General features: G+C 42.8%; 1 protein-coding gene across 4 annotated transcripts in view; it reads left to right on the top strand.

The window, feature by feature from the left end:
* Positions 1 to 15,816, top strand: part of LOC133340328 (zinc finger protein ZFPM2-like) — a 232,160-nt gene that overhangs the window by 42,436 nt on the left and 173,908 nt on the right. For 2 of the 4 annotated variants that reach the window (XM_061548471.1, XM_061548469.1), the window contains exon 2: positions 2,208 to 2,351. The exons of 1 other annotated variant lie outside the window; for it this stretch is intronic. In XM_061548471.1, the coding sequence (XP_061404455.1) occupies positions 2,208 to 2,351 (144 nt within the window). The remainder of the gene's footprint in view (positions 1 to 2,207; positions 2,352 to 15,816) is intronic. One more of the 4 variants, XM_061548470.1, reaches the window with a different exon arrangement.

Below are 15,816 nucleotides of genomic sequence, written 5' to 3'. Positions count from 1 at the left end.
TGACCTTTCAGTAAAGAAGGTGCTTATGCCATTGGAACCTCATTTGCCAGGTAAAAATATGATAATTGGTTTTTTACCCTTCTATCTGGCAACAAAACTGACACCTTTTTACAAGGAGTCATGTTTGCATAGACCACAATACCTGCAGCCATAATGCAAACAAAAAACATAACTCTGATGGCGTAATGTGGTCCAACCCATGTGAGACTAGGCTCTAAGGAAAGCTGTCTCGGGTGTGGACCAATCAACATCAAGGACAGTGCACATTATCAGAGTTATATTTTTTGTTTGCATTATGACTACAGGTATTGTGGTCTATACAAACATGACTCCTTGTAAAAAAGGTGTCAGTTTTGTTGCCAGATAGAAGGGTAAAAAACCAATTATCAAGGTGCTCATGCTTTAAGTACATTAGTGCATTCTCAATAAAGCTGCATTCAAACTTTCAACGGAGTTTGATTGCAACCGTAAAAGTATATTCTCACCTGAAAATAAATACTTATTCGAAGTATATTTGCAGTTATTATTTTTAAAACAGCCATATGTATTTCATTTGCAAGAGCAACCTGAGAAAATGTAAGCAAATCCGATTTTCATTTCCAAAAACAAGCCTTAGTATAATGACCGATAGCACACACACGCATACAGTCAGTACTCAACTCAAATCAATTCCATTAATGCCAAACAAGCTCCATTGAAATTGACTGCATATGAACAAAGTGGATTTGATTTGCTTCAATGTATGAATGAAGTAAATTAGCTGTATATGAAAAAAGTTACGTTTGGCACATGTCATATTGTTTATGTAAATCTGTGTCTAAGCCACAATGCCACCGTATCGACCCAAAAGGCTACGATATTTTTTCCTTCTCTTCTAAAGTGAGGGAGGAGCTTGGCTGGATTAAGTTGAGCAATGTGCCCTGTTTATTGGGACAAAGTAATAAATGTTTAGGTCTAAACCTATTTCTAACCATGTGCTGCCCCTGCCTTACACTTTCTTATAACACCTAACACTACATCAAAATCAAAGCTTTTCCCTCCACAATAAATCAATGGATATCATTCATTCTCCAAGGCAACGGTAGAAATTCAACATTCTAATCACATGTGGGACCAGTCTAACCATCTGATTACCTCTCTTGGCTACCCTGTGAGTAGTTCTTATTTTATCAGCCCTGAAGGTATGATGGGTTGAGTTGATCAATCATTGGAATTTTAACTCCAGAGTGCCGTAGTCTCATTGCTTCCAAGCTGGATTATGACTGCATATCGTGATCCACAGAAGCATAGGAATTATGGAAATGTTAGATGGAAAAAGTAGATTTAAATAAATGCTTGATGGGCCATGCATGTCTGTAATTTCATCGATTTTGAGGCAGGGCTGATGAATCTTCACAAGACGCCCATCTGCCAGGGAAATAAGGCTGCTGTCGGAATAAGTGCAGCAAGTCGGTCGCCGATAGGTTATCTGTGCTGCTTGATCTTGAAAGAGATGTATTTTTGTATCAATCAGCTCCCACCAGGTTGTAAATATGATTAATTGATTGATTGCAGGCACAGCTACAATGAGGTCTAATACAGTCCCGGCCATCGCTTGATTCCAATAGGAAATGGGACAAATTCGTGAAACTTTGGACAAAATAAACGTGTCACCGTCATCTTATATTCACAGCATCTTGAATACATTATGGTAATGTATTAGTGCCGGGAATTAAATGTCCATGGTCTCAAGTGAGATGAATGTTACACACCCGTATATATGTTTTTACGAGGAGAGTATATTTTTTAATTAATCGTATCAATTTGATAACCATTTTGTAATCGAGCAAATTACGCCTACCAGGGTAAATCATTGATTGCATAGTATTCTGTATTACAGCGGAGGTGCTGATGCTGCTGATGATGATAATTGTGTTGTATTATTTTTTAATGTCGGTGCTTTTGAATTACACGCCATTGCAGTGCTTTACTCGATATTCAAATTTTACTTTCCAAACTTACTGACTCATTTACTCAACGACTGATTTAATGCATTAGCAACACAATCGTTGACTCGTGATTGACAAACTGACTGACTTACAGATTCGATGCCTGATTAATTTGCCAATCGACGTAGCAACTGGCCAACTGGCCGATTGACAGAACGGGCTGGACCGAGAGTGACTGAAGTGCACGAAAGCCCTGGCTGATTCATTAACTCATTCCAGGCTCTTGTCGTTCAGCTGGCGAGGAAGACGACGCAAAGACCAGCGCCCCTGGGTCGCCCGTGGCCGACAGCCAGGCAGGGGTGGAGAATTCTGGGGATGAGAGCCCAGACGAAGAGGCAACTGGTCCTCCAGCGACGAACAAAGGTGCGCTCTGTTCCGAAGCCACATGCACGGGAACAGCAGACACACGTGCTCGGGATCCCGCCCAGGAGAAACTCCGGCACCCACAATACGACGCTGCAGGGAAGCATCCCTCGAAGCGCAAAGCAATGTGTCAGACCAGTACAGAAGCCATTGTATAATTATTCTATTTTTTGTTGTCTTACGTCAATTCGCTGCTGGCTGTTTTGTTGAATAAGTAATTCCATGATTTATAGCCCTGTGTCAATTTCCTGTTGGATACAATTATTGCGATTAGTCACTCGTGGGAGTTGTTTGACCGTATTTCACCACGCTGGTCAGTGCAGCTTGGTGAAAGGGCTTCTCCTGGACAAGGTCTGCTGCCACTGACCACCGATGTTTGCCATGGCCGGGAATCAAACTCAGGGAGCAGGGATCGCGTAGTGCATTATGTGAACCATTGTGCCACCGCACACAACCCCCAAGATCACTATGGCATAGATAGGTATGCAACCAGCAGCAGAAAGATCATGATAACTGATGAAGAAGTCATTTTTTATATTAGATTTTCTGCTGCAGTGCATGCAATGTCGTGATGTGTTCAGTAGATTAAAAGTGGAGCAAGTAGGGTTCTCTTGTGTTAGTCTTACTACCTCCAGTCCCAACGGGACACCCAGGTCAGGTCCAAATATCACATGGCACCGATGTTGCGCGTGGCTGTGAGCCACTAAGATTAGAGTTCAGTGCGCTATTTACTAATCAACACAAACGTGGGTACACAAACATCTCTTAGCGAGCACCTATTGAGGCTGACATGGCACAGACTGCAGTTTCCCCAGTGGTGATGGCCACGCACTGTACTGGCATCAAAGAAAATCTGGAGCAACCTCGTGGAGGCCAATCTTGATTTGAGGCCTTGTGCTCGTGGAGGCCCTGTGCTGATTTAGTTACTCCCTGCCACTGATGTTTAAGGCAAAGAACGTAACCCAGGTCATGCCATGGCTACAAAGGAACTAAGCGGGTTGCATGGCCAGCACCACACGTGCCCCCCTTTGTTTCCAGAGTGCTGATGCTCACACATGGCACAAGGTACTCGTTTAAGGCTGAGTCCACCCAGGTGAGGCCGAGAACTATTTTTAAAATTCGCCACTGATGTTAGCCATGAGCGGAAACCGAACTCGCGTCGCCGGTTTCATAGCGCGGTGTGCTAACCACTGCGCCAACCGCTATGGCTAACGCTCGCAGTCGCACACGCATGCACACACACACACACGGACACGGACAAGCGCTCTTGCACAGAAAACCTGGATTGGGTTTCAAACCATCGGCCCTTGAACTCAGAGGTGAGTGCACTACCTCTGAGCCAAGCCTATCACCGATGATGGATTGGAACGCCACGTATGACATCCGATCTTGATTCCCAAAGCTTGACAATTTGATCAAAGCGAGTCACAAACAATGGCACCGGGAGAGATAGAGGGATACTCACGAGGGGTCTCGGCGACACAAACCCCCACAGTTGTCAAGCACCCAGCTGGATGAAGCCTTTGAAATGGTGCCTGACCTGTGTTAATGCTGCCGCAGATGCCATTGTTAAGCGGTGCAACGCAACGCGGTGCGGGATTTAGAAAGCGACCCAAAAGCGAACGCATCTCATAACTCGGGAACAGATGTGAAGCTACGGGTGCCTTCAGGGCAGATCGAGAGGGGATTGCGTGGCAAGGTGCTGGCTGAGACTGCAGAGGGAATTTCGTTCATGAGCAGAGGAGGAGAGGAAAGTGTTGAGTGCGGAGGAGGTGTTTCCTGATCGAGTTTTGTTGTCGAATATTAGAAGATGTCGTACCAGCCTGTACGGAGTTTTCATAGTTTTCTCCTTATTTCTATATGGCCTTTTCTCCAGTAACTTCCAGTTTTCCCGGCATGCAAAACACTCGTCAAAGATTCCTTGGCCAAATGAAGGAGCCCTCCTGGAAAAAAAGTCCTAAGGTTCCATGACACTCCCCCTGATTATTTTTATTTTTAATGAAACTATTGATATTAATAAACTCGGCTCACGTTCACGGTGTCATTTAATGCACTGAATTTAATATAGGCAGCAGTACTCGCCTAATGTGACCGGGCTTGTGTGGCACAAGTAAAGCAGTCTCTTAATTTATAATGTAATTGGTCGTCAGATGTGATAGTGAATCATTCAGTTGAACACGTAGGCTCGTAAGTGCTTAAAAAAAACGACATTGGAAATGTTTTTTTTTATTGTTGGTGACTTGCTTTATTTGCGGGTGGTAGGAAGCCATTGGGATTTGCATCCAGGACCTCAGCGGTAGTCGTTGGTGCTATCAGGCAAACAACAACAAAGATGATTAATCTATAATATAGATTTTTTTGGAGTTAGATCGCGCAAATATAAATGTGTCGTTAAACCCGCCACCACCCGACACGTAAACAGAACATGCCAATTCGTCACTAGTACAGCACACCGGTGTGTTGGGGAGCAAATCCACAACATTTACAATCTGAGTATGATGTTTTCGTCAATAATTACAACTAGCTGTTTCGTTCCTTAAATAGAGGGATAGATGTGATGACGTCACTTGTAAGCGCTTGTGTGAAGGAAGGGGGGATTAATGAATTAATGAATGCATATCCATTCCAATGGGTAACCAGAAAACCTATATTATGGATGATATTGGTCGCGACCAAGATTATCCATGATAAAGATTAGGACCGAAACAGGAGGACTTTTTCACAATTCTGGCTATTGCCTGATGCAGCTGATTGTAATCCTCAGTGTAAGGTCACGGGTACTCGAATTGTAAATGATGTGGGATACTCTTCAACGCACCGGTGTGCTGAAGTCGTAACTAATTAGCACGTTTTATTTAAGTCACAAACCCTACTGGTTGACCGTGTTGGGTGGTGGTGGGTTTAACGATACATTTACACGATGGAACCCAAAAAAAAAACTTGATTTGGACAGATCAGTAATATTAATAAATCCAACAATACTTGATATGGACACATAATCACGAATAAATGCCAACCGATGCCACGGCGCCTCACCCATCACTTCTTCCACGTTTGTGCTTGATCCCACATCTGTTGCACCATAGACACTCGGACACTCACCTCTGGTCTTACCAGGCGGTATAGGCCTCACCGGTGACATTGGGATTGGTGTCCTCTTGGCAAACTGTTCCCGGTGGTTATTGATTAGAATACAGATGGGATCCGGCAAAGATTGCCTCCCCACTGCCCCCCCCCCCCCCCCAACTTCGTCACACATAACAGGAGTTCTACAACAGCCTGCTAGGACCCAGATAATAACATGACTCTCGCCGTGAACATGACAGGAACTCGATGCAGAGGCAGCGCTTTGAGGGCTGTTGTTGTCGACCATAACGACGGACCGCCATTCATGATGACATTAAATAAACGCAGCTCCTTTGGCTACTGACTGAGGCCTCGTCTGACTGTACGCGCGCGCTGTGTATTTTAAGGTTCTGTCATCAGCGTGTCCAGCTTTTAAGTCACCTTGTTGACGGGAGAAATCCGCAGACTCAACATATGCCGTAATTTTTCTCCAAGACGTTGTGGGTGTCTCTTAGCCAAAGGCTGAAAATATTGAGCATGTCCGGTCGTCAACAACACCCACAGAGGCTCTGGGGCCATAGGTGTTTTCACTCTTATATCATCACCACAACCTGGGTTTGGGTCTGCTAGGCTGGTGACCAACCCCTGGTAATCAACCCCTGGTTACCGGTCCAACGTTGTTCCCAGCAGTCCAGCAATTCCTCGTTTAACGCGGTAGATGTGTTCCTGACCAGTGCCGCGTTAAGCAAGGAGTTACCGAATATACATTACAGGGCATGAACGCATCAGGAATAACAATGGAAGTTTGAATGACATTCACACTGTTACATCGGCCTGCAGTCATCCCATGGTGGGACAAAGTCCTGAGATAGGGGATTCCACTTACCCAGAATTCCCGTACTACTCAGAGCCTGTGCAGCTCAAGAAAGTAGCTCGTCGTTGACCGCTCAGAAACCGCGATATCGCGGGCACGTTCCACGTTGTACAACGGGGCATGTGTTCTGCATTGTGCAAAAAGTGTTTCCGAATAGAAGGGGGGGCCATGTTATAGCAAAAACGCGTTGTGCAAAAAGCGATGACTTTTTGTATATATTTCTCGCAATGACGGCAATTATTTACCCAAAAAATGGCTCACGGGTCTCTTTGCTAGGATGATCCTGCATTGGGATGTTTGGGTAATACTACTAATCTGTAGGTTTAGGGGTTATGCAACCTGCCCTGCTACATCCTAGAACATCACATGGCATTCTAATTCCCATTTAATATATTGAACCCTCAGTCAAATGTTTGGAGGATAACGCAATAATTACAGCATGTAGAAAGTATCAAGCAAATGGTCTCATCACAAAACGCAGTCATGAATTTCTATTTTTCATTTATTTAATCTTTGAAAGGGTACTCATGGCCTCGTGTGACATTAAAATGGAAAATGCTAAATTAATGTGTTCGGCGCATTTCCGTACATGATTTACTTACTCAATTCCGTTATGCCATTTTTTGCCACTTTTCATCAGGCGCAATGCCAGCCTACGTAGAGAGAGCCCTTATTCTGTTTAATGTCAAGTCCTGTCTGACGACGAGATGCTTTGCAAAAGTGCATTGAGAACAGCTACTATTGAACGTGACTTCACCTTTGTTCATATCTGAAATTGTAGATGGATGGTAACATTGCCAGAGCTCCTGTGACATAGTCAGAGTGATCTAAGTTCAAGTCCTGGCTGGGATTCATTCAACCGTCATCCCTATGGGGTTGCAAAAAAATAACGTGTTATTTATTTATAATTCACCAAATCTATTCCAATTGTGCTGTCTTAGTCAAGTATCATGTCACTCCATCGTGAATGCGGTGAAGTGTGATCTGTTCACCGCATTGCCGCCCACTCCCCACGAAGCGCTCACACAGGAGGCACGGACACTATCCGTCAAGCGACCCCCGCTGCCTTCAAATTGATTTCCCGACTCCACTTAGTGTGTTAGGATGTTTTGTCAGTTGCTCTTCAAATGCCACTCGAAGGAGAGAGTGACGTCCGGTGGGATGAAATTTCTATTTGGAACACCCGCAGTGGGCAGTGCAACGACGCAATATGGAGGAGAATGACCTCAGAATACGATGTTTTTTTTAAAAAAAACGGTTTTAATCGCCATGTAAGTTTGCACAGACAAGGAATTCACTATGGCGGGACGGTGCATACATTGAATAAGTTAAGATTCCTACTTGTTCAATGTATGCACCGTCCCGCCATAGTGAATTCCTTGTCTGTGGAAACTTACATGGCGATTAAAACCGTTTTTAAAACCGTTTCTGATTCTGATGTCACAGATCTACTCCTGACGTCACCTCAATCGACCCATCCACGCAAGAGACACATCACTTACATACCCTGCGATGAGTACTCGTAGTTCTTTCGGTAAAGTCACGTAGGTAAAAAATGAAATTAAAATTAATAAAAATAAAACAATAAAAATCACGACGTTTCGGAGGCAACACAAGCTTCCGTCTTCAGGTGGGATGAGTGTTCATAGCTGATCATAGTAGTAGCAACTAGTATTATTACTATTATTATTATAAAATTTGAGAGTTTAAATAAAATATAATTTAGTGAAACCCCAATTTTACACGATGTTTTTTTTTTGTCATTGTCTGGGCTGATTCCATCAACGTACTCACTGCACTTGAGAACCAAACTTCACCAGAGGCGGCTACGCAGATGCTACAGAGTGCACAGATCAGTGCTCTGACCCAGCTCAAAGAAGCATGTGCTATGCTTGTTCGAGCTGGGACACACAATTCTGGCTGTTCGCCTGCTCGAAGCCGGTTGTAATCGCCAGCTAAATGTTTTACTCGAATTGTAACTGTTTTGGGTTTACTCTCCAACGCACCGGTGTGCTGAAGTAGTAACGAATTGCCATGTGTTGTTTACGTGACGAAACCTCACTAATAGGCTGTGTCAGGTGGTGGCGGGTTTAACGACACAGTCATATTTACGCGAACTAACCAAAAAAACAAAAGCATTTATTTTGGATTTGGATTTGACAATGGTTTGCCTGCTTTGTTGTAAAAAGGGTTTTTGCACAAATGCACGGATCATTGTTTCCTGCATCTTACGATGGTTGCGCTGTGATGCAACGCACAGGAAACAAGTGGGCTTCGGCGGGACCCATCACTGCAAGGGATGATGGCCGATGGTCAAGCCTGATGATAGAGCCGCAGCCGTAAGAGGCGACACACCCAAGATAATGATGGCCACGGAGATGGAGCGATGAGATCATCTCGGGTAGAGGATCGAGACAGATCGCTGCATCCTGAGAGCTGGAGGGAAAGGCGACAACTTGGGGTCTCGGCCGTCATCATCATCAATAGCAGCAGCTAGATTATAGCTGCTAACGATAATGATGAGTGTCTAGGCAAATGATTTTCTTTCTGTAAATTGCAATCACAAAATAGCTACTGTACTGGTTTATTTGGTGATTGACCTGTGTCATCAAAGCCCTTTCCCTGACATCTGTCAATGGCCTATCTTACCGCAACCTTCAGGGCAGTGTTCTCATTAGCTGTGTGACCAAGTAAGTGATTCTCTTTAGGCCTAACAGCCTAATTAAGCTCACATCTGCTCTAAAGCAAATTAAGTGAAAAATCCAATTCATGTGATTATTTTTGGAGTCATTAGTGACCAGACTGACACCATCAAACCTATTCCACTCGGGAACTATGCGTATTCCCAGGATGTTGAAACATATACTCAACTCTGGTTTCTCAGAGGTGCTGGTTCAGTGGTTTGACAGAACCACTGTGATCCTCCTCAATTACTCTGCCACCCAAGGCTCTGCTCGTCGTGAAGGTTCCGTCTCTTTATGCGCACCGTGTAAGCAGTGTGTCAGAGTGCTGGGCGTCAGGGGCTGCGGGGGCAGACACGCATTCCCAGTTGAGCAATGGATCCTTGGATGCATCCATGCGGAGCGTTCAGTGTTGCCCCCTCGAATTTGCAGTTTTTCACCACCGGGTACTGCGGGTTCCTTCCACGTGCTATAAACACTCATTCATGGAATTGGCCAAATATCCCAAGGCAAGCCCCCTGGTGAAGAAAAGAGACTTGTGACTCAATGAAACTTTCCTGTATGAAGGGCATTATTGTTATTATTTCATTTAAAAATAACTTAAAAGTACGTGTGTTCGTGGATACCAACATTTACAATATTAGATTTACGCAATGCGTTTTTTAACTGTGGTTAATCTTTGGGGTTGACTGTCACTACCGTAGGAATGTGGAATTACCACAATTGGCCCAGCATAAGCGCCAGTCCATTGCTCGTTTGAACAAGCAGCCACATTTGCTCAACGTCATCATAAAAAACAAGCAGCCATGGGGCCATCTCTGGGGTCCATAGATACTCAAGGTCATGAGGTCGTGGCAGCCAGTACTCTTGATGTCACCACGTGTTCTGCCTCATACCAGCAATGCCATTGTTGGTTCATTAGAATGCACTGCGGTAAATAATAAGTACCGTAGGCCTGTTTTCTAAGAACTTCAGATCAGATTATTGCATTTCAGGCATAAAAAAAATAAAACTGCTTATGACTGATGTTTCAAATCTCAATACCCTGGCCAGATTGCCAAAAGACATGTTCCCTGGCAACCAAAGCGAATCTGTATCTACATTTCAACTCCCGACGCCGCTTACGCAAGATGAGCCTGTGAACCTGCCAATAATGAATAAACATGGGATGGAACAAACTGCATTTATTTTATAGCTAAGCTCGCCGTGAGTAAATTTTTAATATCTGTTCGATTTTTTTTTACAGATAAATGTATATTGCACTAACACTATATATTATTTTTATTATTTATATGAAACAAATACATATGTTTTCATTGTTTTGGGATATTACATTTACATGATTAAGAATTGTTTTTTTTTATTGAAGGAATTCTCAGTTATGCAATATAATTACGAACAAAAATATTTGAACAATTATGCAAATAGATATATATATATGTCGTTGTTATGTATGTAAGTGCTTAAATATGTGTTTCTGGAGTAGTGGCACAGTGTTTAGTAAACAGTGCAAAGAACCCAGTCACATGAGCTCGATTCCAGGCCATGGCTAACACCAGTGATGGGTGATATCTGTCTATAGTTCAGTAGTTTTTCAGTTTCAGTTTCATTTATTAGGATTTACCTGTGAGCCATTCGGCTCTTGATTTGGTTTCAACCGCAACAAACAATAAAATTACAAGATACACCTAAAATTCATTGTACACAAATCTAAACATCACGTACGTAAACAATGAAATCCTACAGAAAAAGCACAACCCGTCCATGCTGCGTACAAAAAGTGCAAAAATTAAAATTTATTTGAAGGCAGGGGATGAGTGATCACACGGAGTTTTGAAACTCCCAAAATCACCAGGCTCCAAGGTGGCCAGTAGATGGCATCACAGAAGATGGGTGCATGAACCTATTCGTGCGGATCTTTGTGCGTCACCCACTGATGTGGATTACGATATCCATCCACATGCCAAACACTCCTAAGATGGAATTGGCCAAATATCCCAATGCAGAATCCTTATATATATAAAATACGCATTGCGTCTTCCCTAAATTGAGTCTTCCCTAAATAAATAGCATGAAATGAATTGTATTATCATAATTATATCATTATTGAAGTAATGCTGCGCTAAGCGTACCCCCGGCTGGGAATTGAACTCACAATCTTTATTTGTGAGGTTGAGCTGCCTGGCAAAACACGACCTGGCTAGCTCTGCCTATCCAAATGGCTTTCATGAAAACATAAACAAACTGGCATTAAACATACAGCTCGTTAAGAATGCATTATTATCTCACAATACAACGTTTTTATCTGAATCTCTCAAGAGTTTTAGTCTATCTAAATCTACAGAATTCGAGTAAAATATTGATTCGTATCTATATAGAAAAACAGCCTGGGGACTTATAATAATAAAATAATGCTTCGCTGAGTTTTAAGAATCCTATTCAATGCTGGTCGCCTGATTTATTTATTTTTACCCAATCGTTAATGAGTATTTTGGCCATGATAAAATAGAGAATCGACACATTTTGGTACATGGTAGCATTTTAAATATAATTGCTTAGCTCAAACAAGCAATGAGACATTGCCGATCAAGTTTGTGGCCTCGATGCAGTGGTTGAAATTCCACAATACCGTGTCAGGGGCGAGTTTCCCGGACACCTCTCTCGGAATGCGTGCGATTGACGACTTACACATTTTCTTGGTTCTTTCGGTAAAGTAGAATGGATTATTTTATTATTTCTAGTGAGAATAATTTTATTATGTTACATTTTTATTATTTTATTATTTCCAGCGAGAATAATTCTATAATGTTTTTTATTATTATTTAATTATTTCCAGCGAGAATTATTATATTACTTTATTATGTTTTCTATTTATTTTTTATTTATTTTTTATTTCCATTCTACGTGACTTTACCGAAAGAACCAAAAAGATGAATCCCTGCAGTCACGAAAGCTTTAAATCGAGACTTACACATTGTGTTGTGGCGCTGGGTCCAAGGTAAATCAGTCATGTACCAGCTTCTATACCACAGTACTTTGGAGTTGGGCATCAAGTAGTTGATAAGTGATGGTGACAAATGCTGTTCACAGAAGCAATCAATCAATCAGATTCCAAACTCTCCACCAGATAGCATCAGCCAGGATCCCAGCAATGCTGGCTCAATGCGCTGGCATGGCCATCATGAGCCTGCTGAGTCACCCTGCCACCTCGAACAGACAAACATTTCAAGTGGCAGTCAAGGTTTAGGTACCGGACCGGGGTGGCAGGAAAAAGTGCCGGGATGAGAGAACGTGATCGTTTTTATTATTGGTTCTTTCGGTAAAGTCACGTAGAAGGAAAATAATAACATTTTACCGAAAGAACCAAGAATATGAATCCCTGCAGTCACGAAAGCTTTAAATCTAAATGTGATCATTTTTTAAGCAACCGCAGTCCGCGTGGAAGCCCCCGAAATTTCCAGAACGTTGCAGATAATGGGCTGGAGGGAGATTGTATGGTAATTTGAAACAGATGGTTTGTCCAATTTGTGGGACACAAGCCAACGAAGAGAGGAGTTGATTTATATATATATAAACAATGGTGATGGTGGTGGCGTAGTGGGCTTCAGAAAAGGAATGGTCAACGTGGTGCATTCTTTCGACTTCACAAACACAAGTTGGGGTTTAAACAAAATATATACATACCTTCTTACAAGCGTCAAGATTCAGACAAATGACATGAGTGTAAATAATTATTGCGGAGAAATGCAGAGGTGTCTGGCGAACCGAATGGCCACACCGTCGGGAGGTTAATGATTACTGATTACTCAAGGTTTTATAAGTGACGTAACATAAACTAGTAGCGGTGATTTGAACGCAACGCGATTCCTTGGATTTTCTGAGTCACAAAAAGTGACGAAGAAAAGCGACCATATAATCTCGGGTACAGGAGCGAGACCTGGGTGTGTCTCCCCGCTCTTGTGAAAGCCTTGGGGTGGCACCCATCTCCATTTGGAGACATTAAACCAGTCGTTATACTTCCACATTCCATTGTGGGGGGGGGGGGGGGGTCCACTCCTTCCGTAGACCAAACGCTGGTCATGAACCACAATGTGGTGCAGATGTGACTGACGCCAAACAGTTAGTAGGCTTTTGGGGATTCCCAGCCGGGATTTGAATTCACAACATCTTGATTGTGGGACCTCCCTCGCCGGTATCAAAATATAAGAACAGGGTTTACCCTTTCTGGCATTAAAACAGTTGTGTTAAGATGTTAAAACACCTAACTGAAACCTTTTGCAAGGAATCATACTTGTGGTGAACATGCAAACAAACAAAAAAACATGCTCCCGATAATATAAGCATTGTCTAACGCTGTTTGAGACTAGGTTCTAAAGAAAGCTGTCTCTGGTGTGGACTAATCAGTTTCAAAGACATGTTTTTGTGTTTGCATGTTCACCACAAGTATATGTGGTGAATGCAGACATGATTCCTTGCAAAAGGTTTCAGTTTGGTGTTTTAACATCTTAACATAACTGTTGTATTGCCAGAAAGGGTAAAACATATTGTTATACCGTCTTGATTGCAAGTTTGGTGATTCAACTAGAGTTGACACCTGGGCAGCCGGCAGTGTCAGCGCTGAGTCTGAGTTTGCACCGCTGAGTTGCTGGGTTGGAATTCAGGTTTCAGCTGCCTGTGATTCAACTGTCTTCTGAAGTGCAGTGAGTTTATAGTCTTCGTCCGGTCACTGATTACTGCGCGAAAAAGCATCACAATAAATTTTGGTTGTGTGCATCATTTGTCTAAATTCCAACTCCGACCAGTTTGACTGCCGTGCAATGAGCATGGCTGCCATATGGAGAGCAACTAAAACAAAGTTATTCCCTCTACTGTGTGAAACAAAGTTCACTTGAAATCATCTCGAAGATAACTCTGTGATATCCACTTCTGTGGGCTATTCTTCAACATGCAGGGTGACGCGGATAGGAGAATCGGGATGGAAAAAAAATGCGGCAGAAAATTACGGTAACAACCTCAGACATGATAGATCCTCTCAATTACCTGATTGTTTGTAGTCTGATTACAGTAACAAGTTACTTCTTACCACGTGACTCCCACAGCACTGGATGTGGTGCCAATAGGCCGTTTGTCAGAAACCCGTCCGTGCTTCAACTCCGTGACCTTGTAACTTGACATGTGCCAAACGGCTGCAAATGTGCGCGTGTATGTGTGTGTGTGTTTCTTTTTACTTTTGACTGCTGCCCTTGAAGTCATTCAATCAAAGCCACTCCAACTATCGTGAAACATTTTTTGTTTTTCCGAAAATGTTCCCCACCAATTATTATTTCCCCCCCCCCATGTCAGCATCGCGTGGTGTGAAATGTTGCGCTGTTAATTTAAACCGCCGTGGGGTCATTTAATTTAAAGTAATCCAAATGGGTTCGAGTCGACTGCTCGATTGCCAAGAGAACTTTTAAACTGTAATTCCTGGACGGGGGTCTGCTAATGTATGATTTATATATATATGCATATACATGTGTGTGTATATATATTGCATTTTATTGCAGTTAATTTCACACTCATGAATTTGGCCACTTCATCAACATATTATGGTTTGACCTTACCAATTCTGCAGCAACATCATTAATGTCAACCTGACACCACACAACACACTTGAGTTCGTTTCCTAGCATTATTAACATTGTATACGTACATGACAGCAGGCTAAGTATGTTGCTGTTCTATCTCCAATCAGAAAAAACCCAATCATAACAGAAAAATTGTGCAGGACAGCATTGCCGACTACTCTCTACTGATGAGTCATAATAAGGGAGGAAACGGCCCACAGTTGTCTATCACTGGATCACTGCTGCCTGCCAGTCAGTTACATTTTCTCAAATTTATTTTTATGTTGACCGAAGATAAGGGAACTACAATGTACTTCTTTCTTCCGATGTTTTCTTTTTGGTAGGTGGATGAGTAGGTGTGAGTGTGAGTAGGTTCGTGAGTGGGTGTGTGGGTGTGCGGGTGAGTGGGTGGGTGAGTGTATGGGTGAGTGGATGGGTGGGTTGGGTGAGTAGGTGTGTGTGTGTCGAGGTTGGTGAGTGGGTGAGTGAGTGAGCAAGTGAGTGGGTTGGGTGAGTAGGTGTGTGGTTGGGTGAGCAGGTGGGTGTTTGGGTGAGCAGTTTAGTGGGTGGATGAATATGTCGGTGAGTAGGTGGGTCAGTGAGTAGGTTAGTGGGTGGGTGTTTGCATAGGATAAGAGGTTACCTCGTTTTTTAATGTGACAGCTTTAGGGAGCGTGAGTCCCTGTTATCAGAATCCAGCACTGTGACACAATTCCCACATGGACACAATAGCTCATGCCATTGTAACAATTGACCAATAGATGCTAATATTTGAAGCATATATATAAGAAGCTTTAAATCAGGCCCCATATTGTAACAGGTGGCTGGCTTGATCCTGCTTATTATTTATGGTATGAATAGAAATTTAAACTGAGCCTTGGGGTAGGGTTTCTTTTTAATATATGTATTGATTTGTAGATACACTATGGACAGATTTGTAGTTACACTCTAAATGTTTGGCAGGTTTAGGATGTCTAAGAGTATTTAAAGCCTATCGGTGCAATGCAACTTCATGCTAGAGGCTTCCAAATGGATGAAAAGACCAACCTTGTTTCCCACAGCATGAATGTTGAAATAGGTGGATTTTTTTTATCTCTCTGGAAAAGTAAACCATATTCAAAGTCAAGAAACCGAAAGTGTTTCGACGTTCGCACTGGCATTGGGCAGTGCTCGTCTCTGTCGGTCCTCTTCAACCAGTAATTAAGATGACGTCATTACAATTGCAATAATTGGCGAAG

This window comes from Lethenteron reissneri, chromosome 9 (genome assembly GCF_015708825.2).
Source record: "Lethenteron reissneri isolate LAM-NWPU_2019-01 chromosome 9, ASM1570882v1, whole genome shotgun sequence".
Taxonomy (NCBI): Eukaryota; Metazoa; Chordata; class Hyperoartia; order Petromyzontiformes; family Petromyzontidae; genus Lethenteron; species Lethenteron reissneri.
Note: the sequence above shows the minus strand (reverse complement) of the source record. Positions and strands in the feature narration are given on the sequence as shown.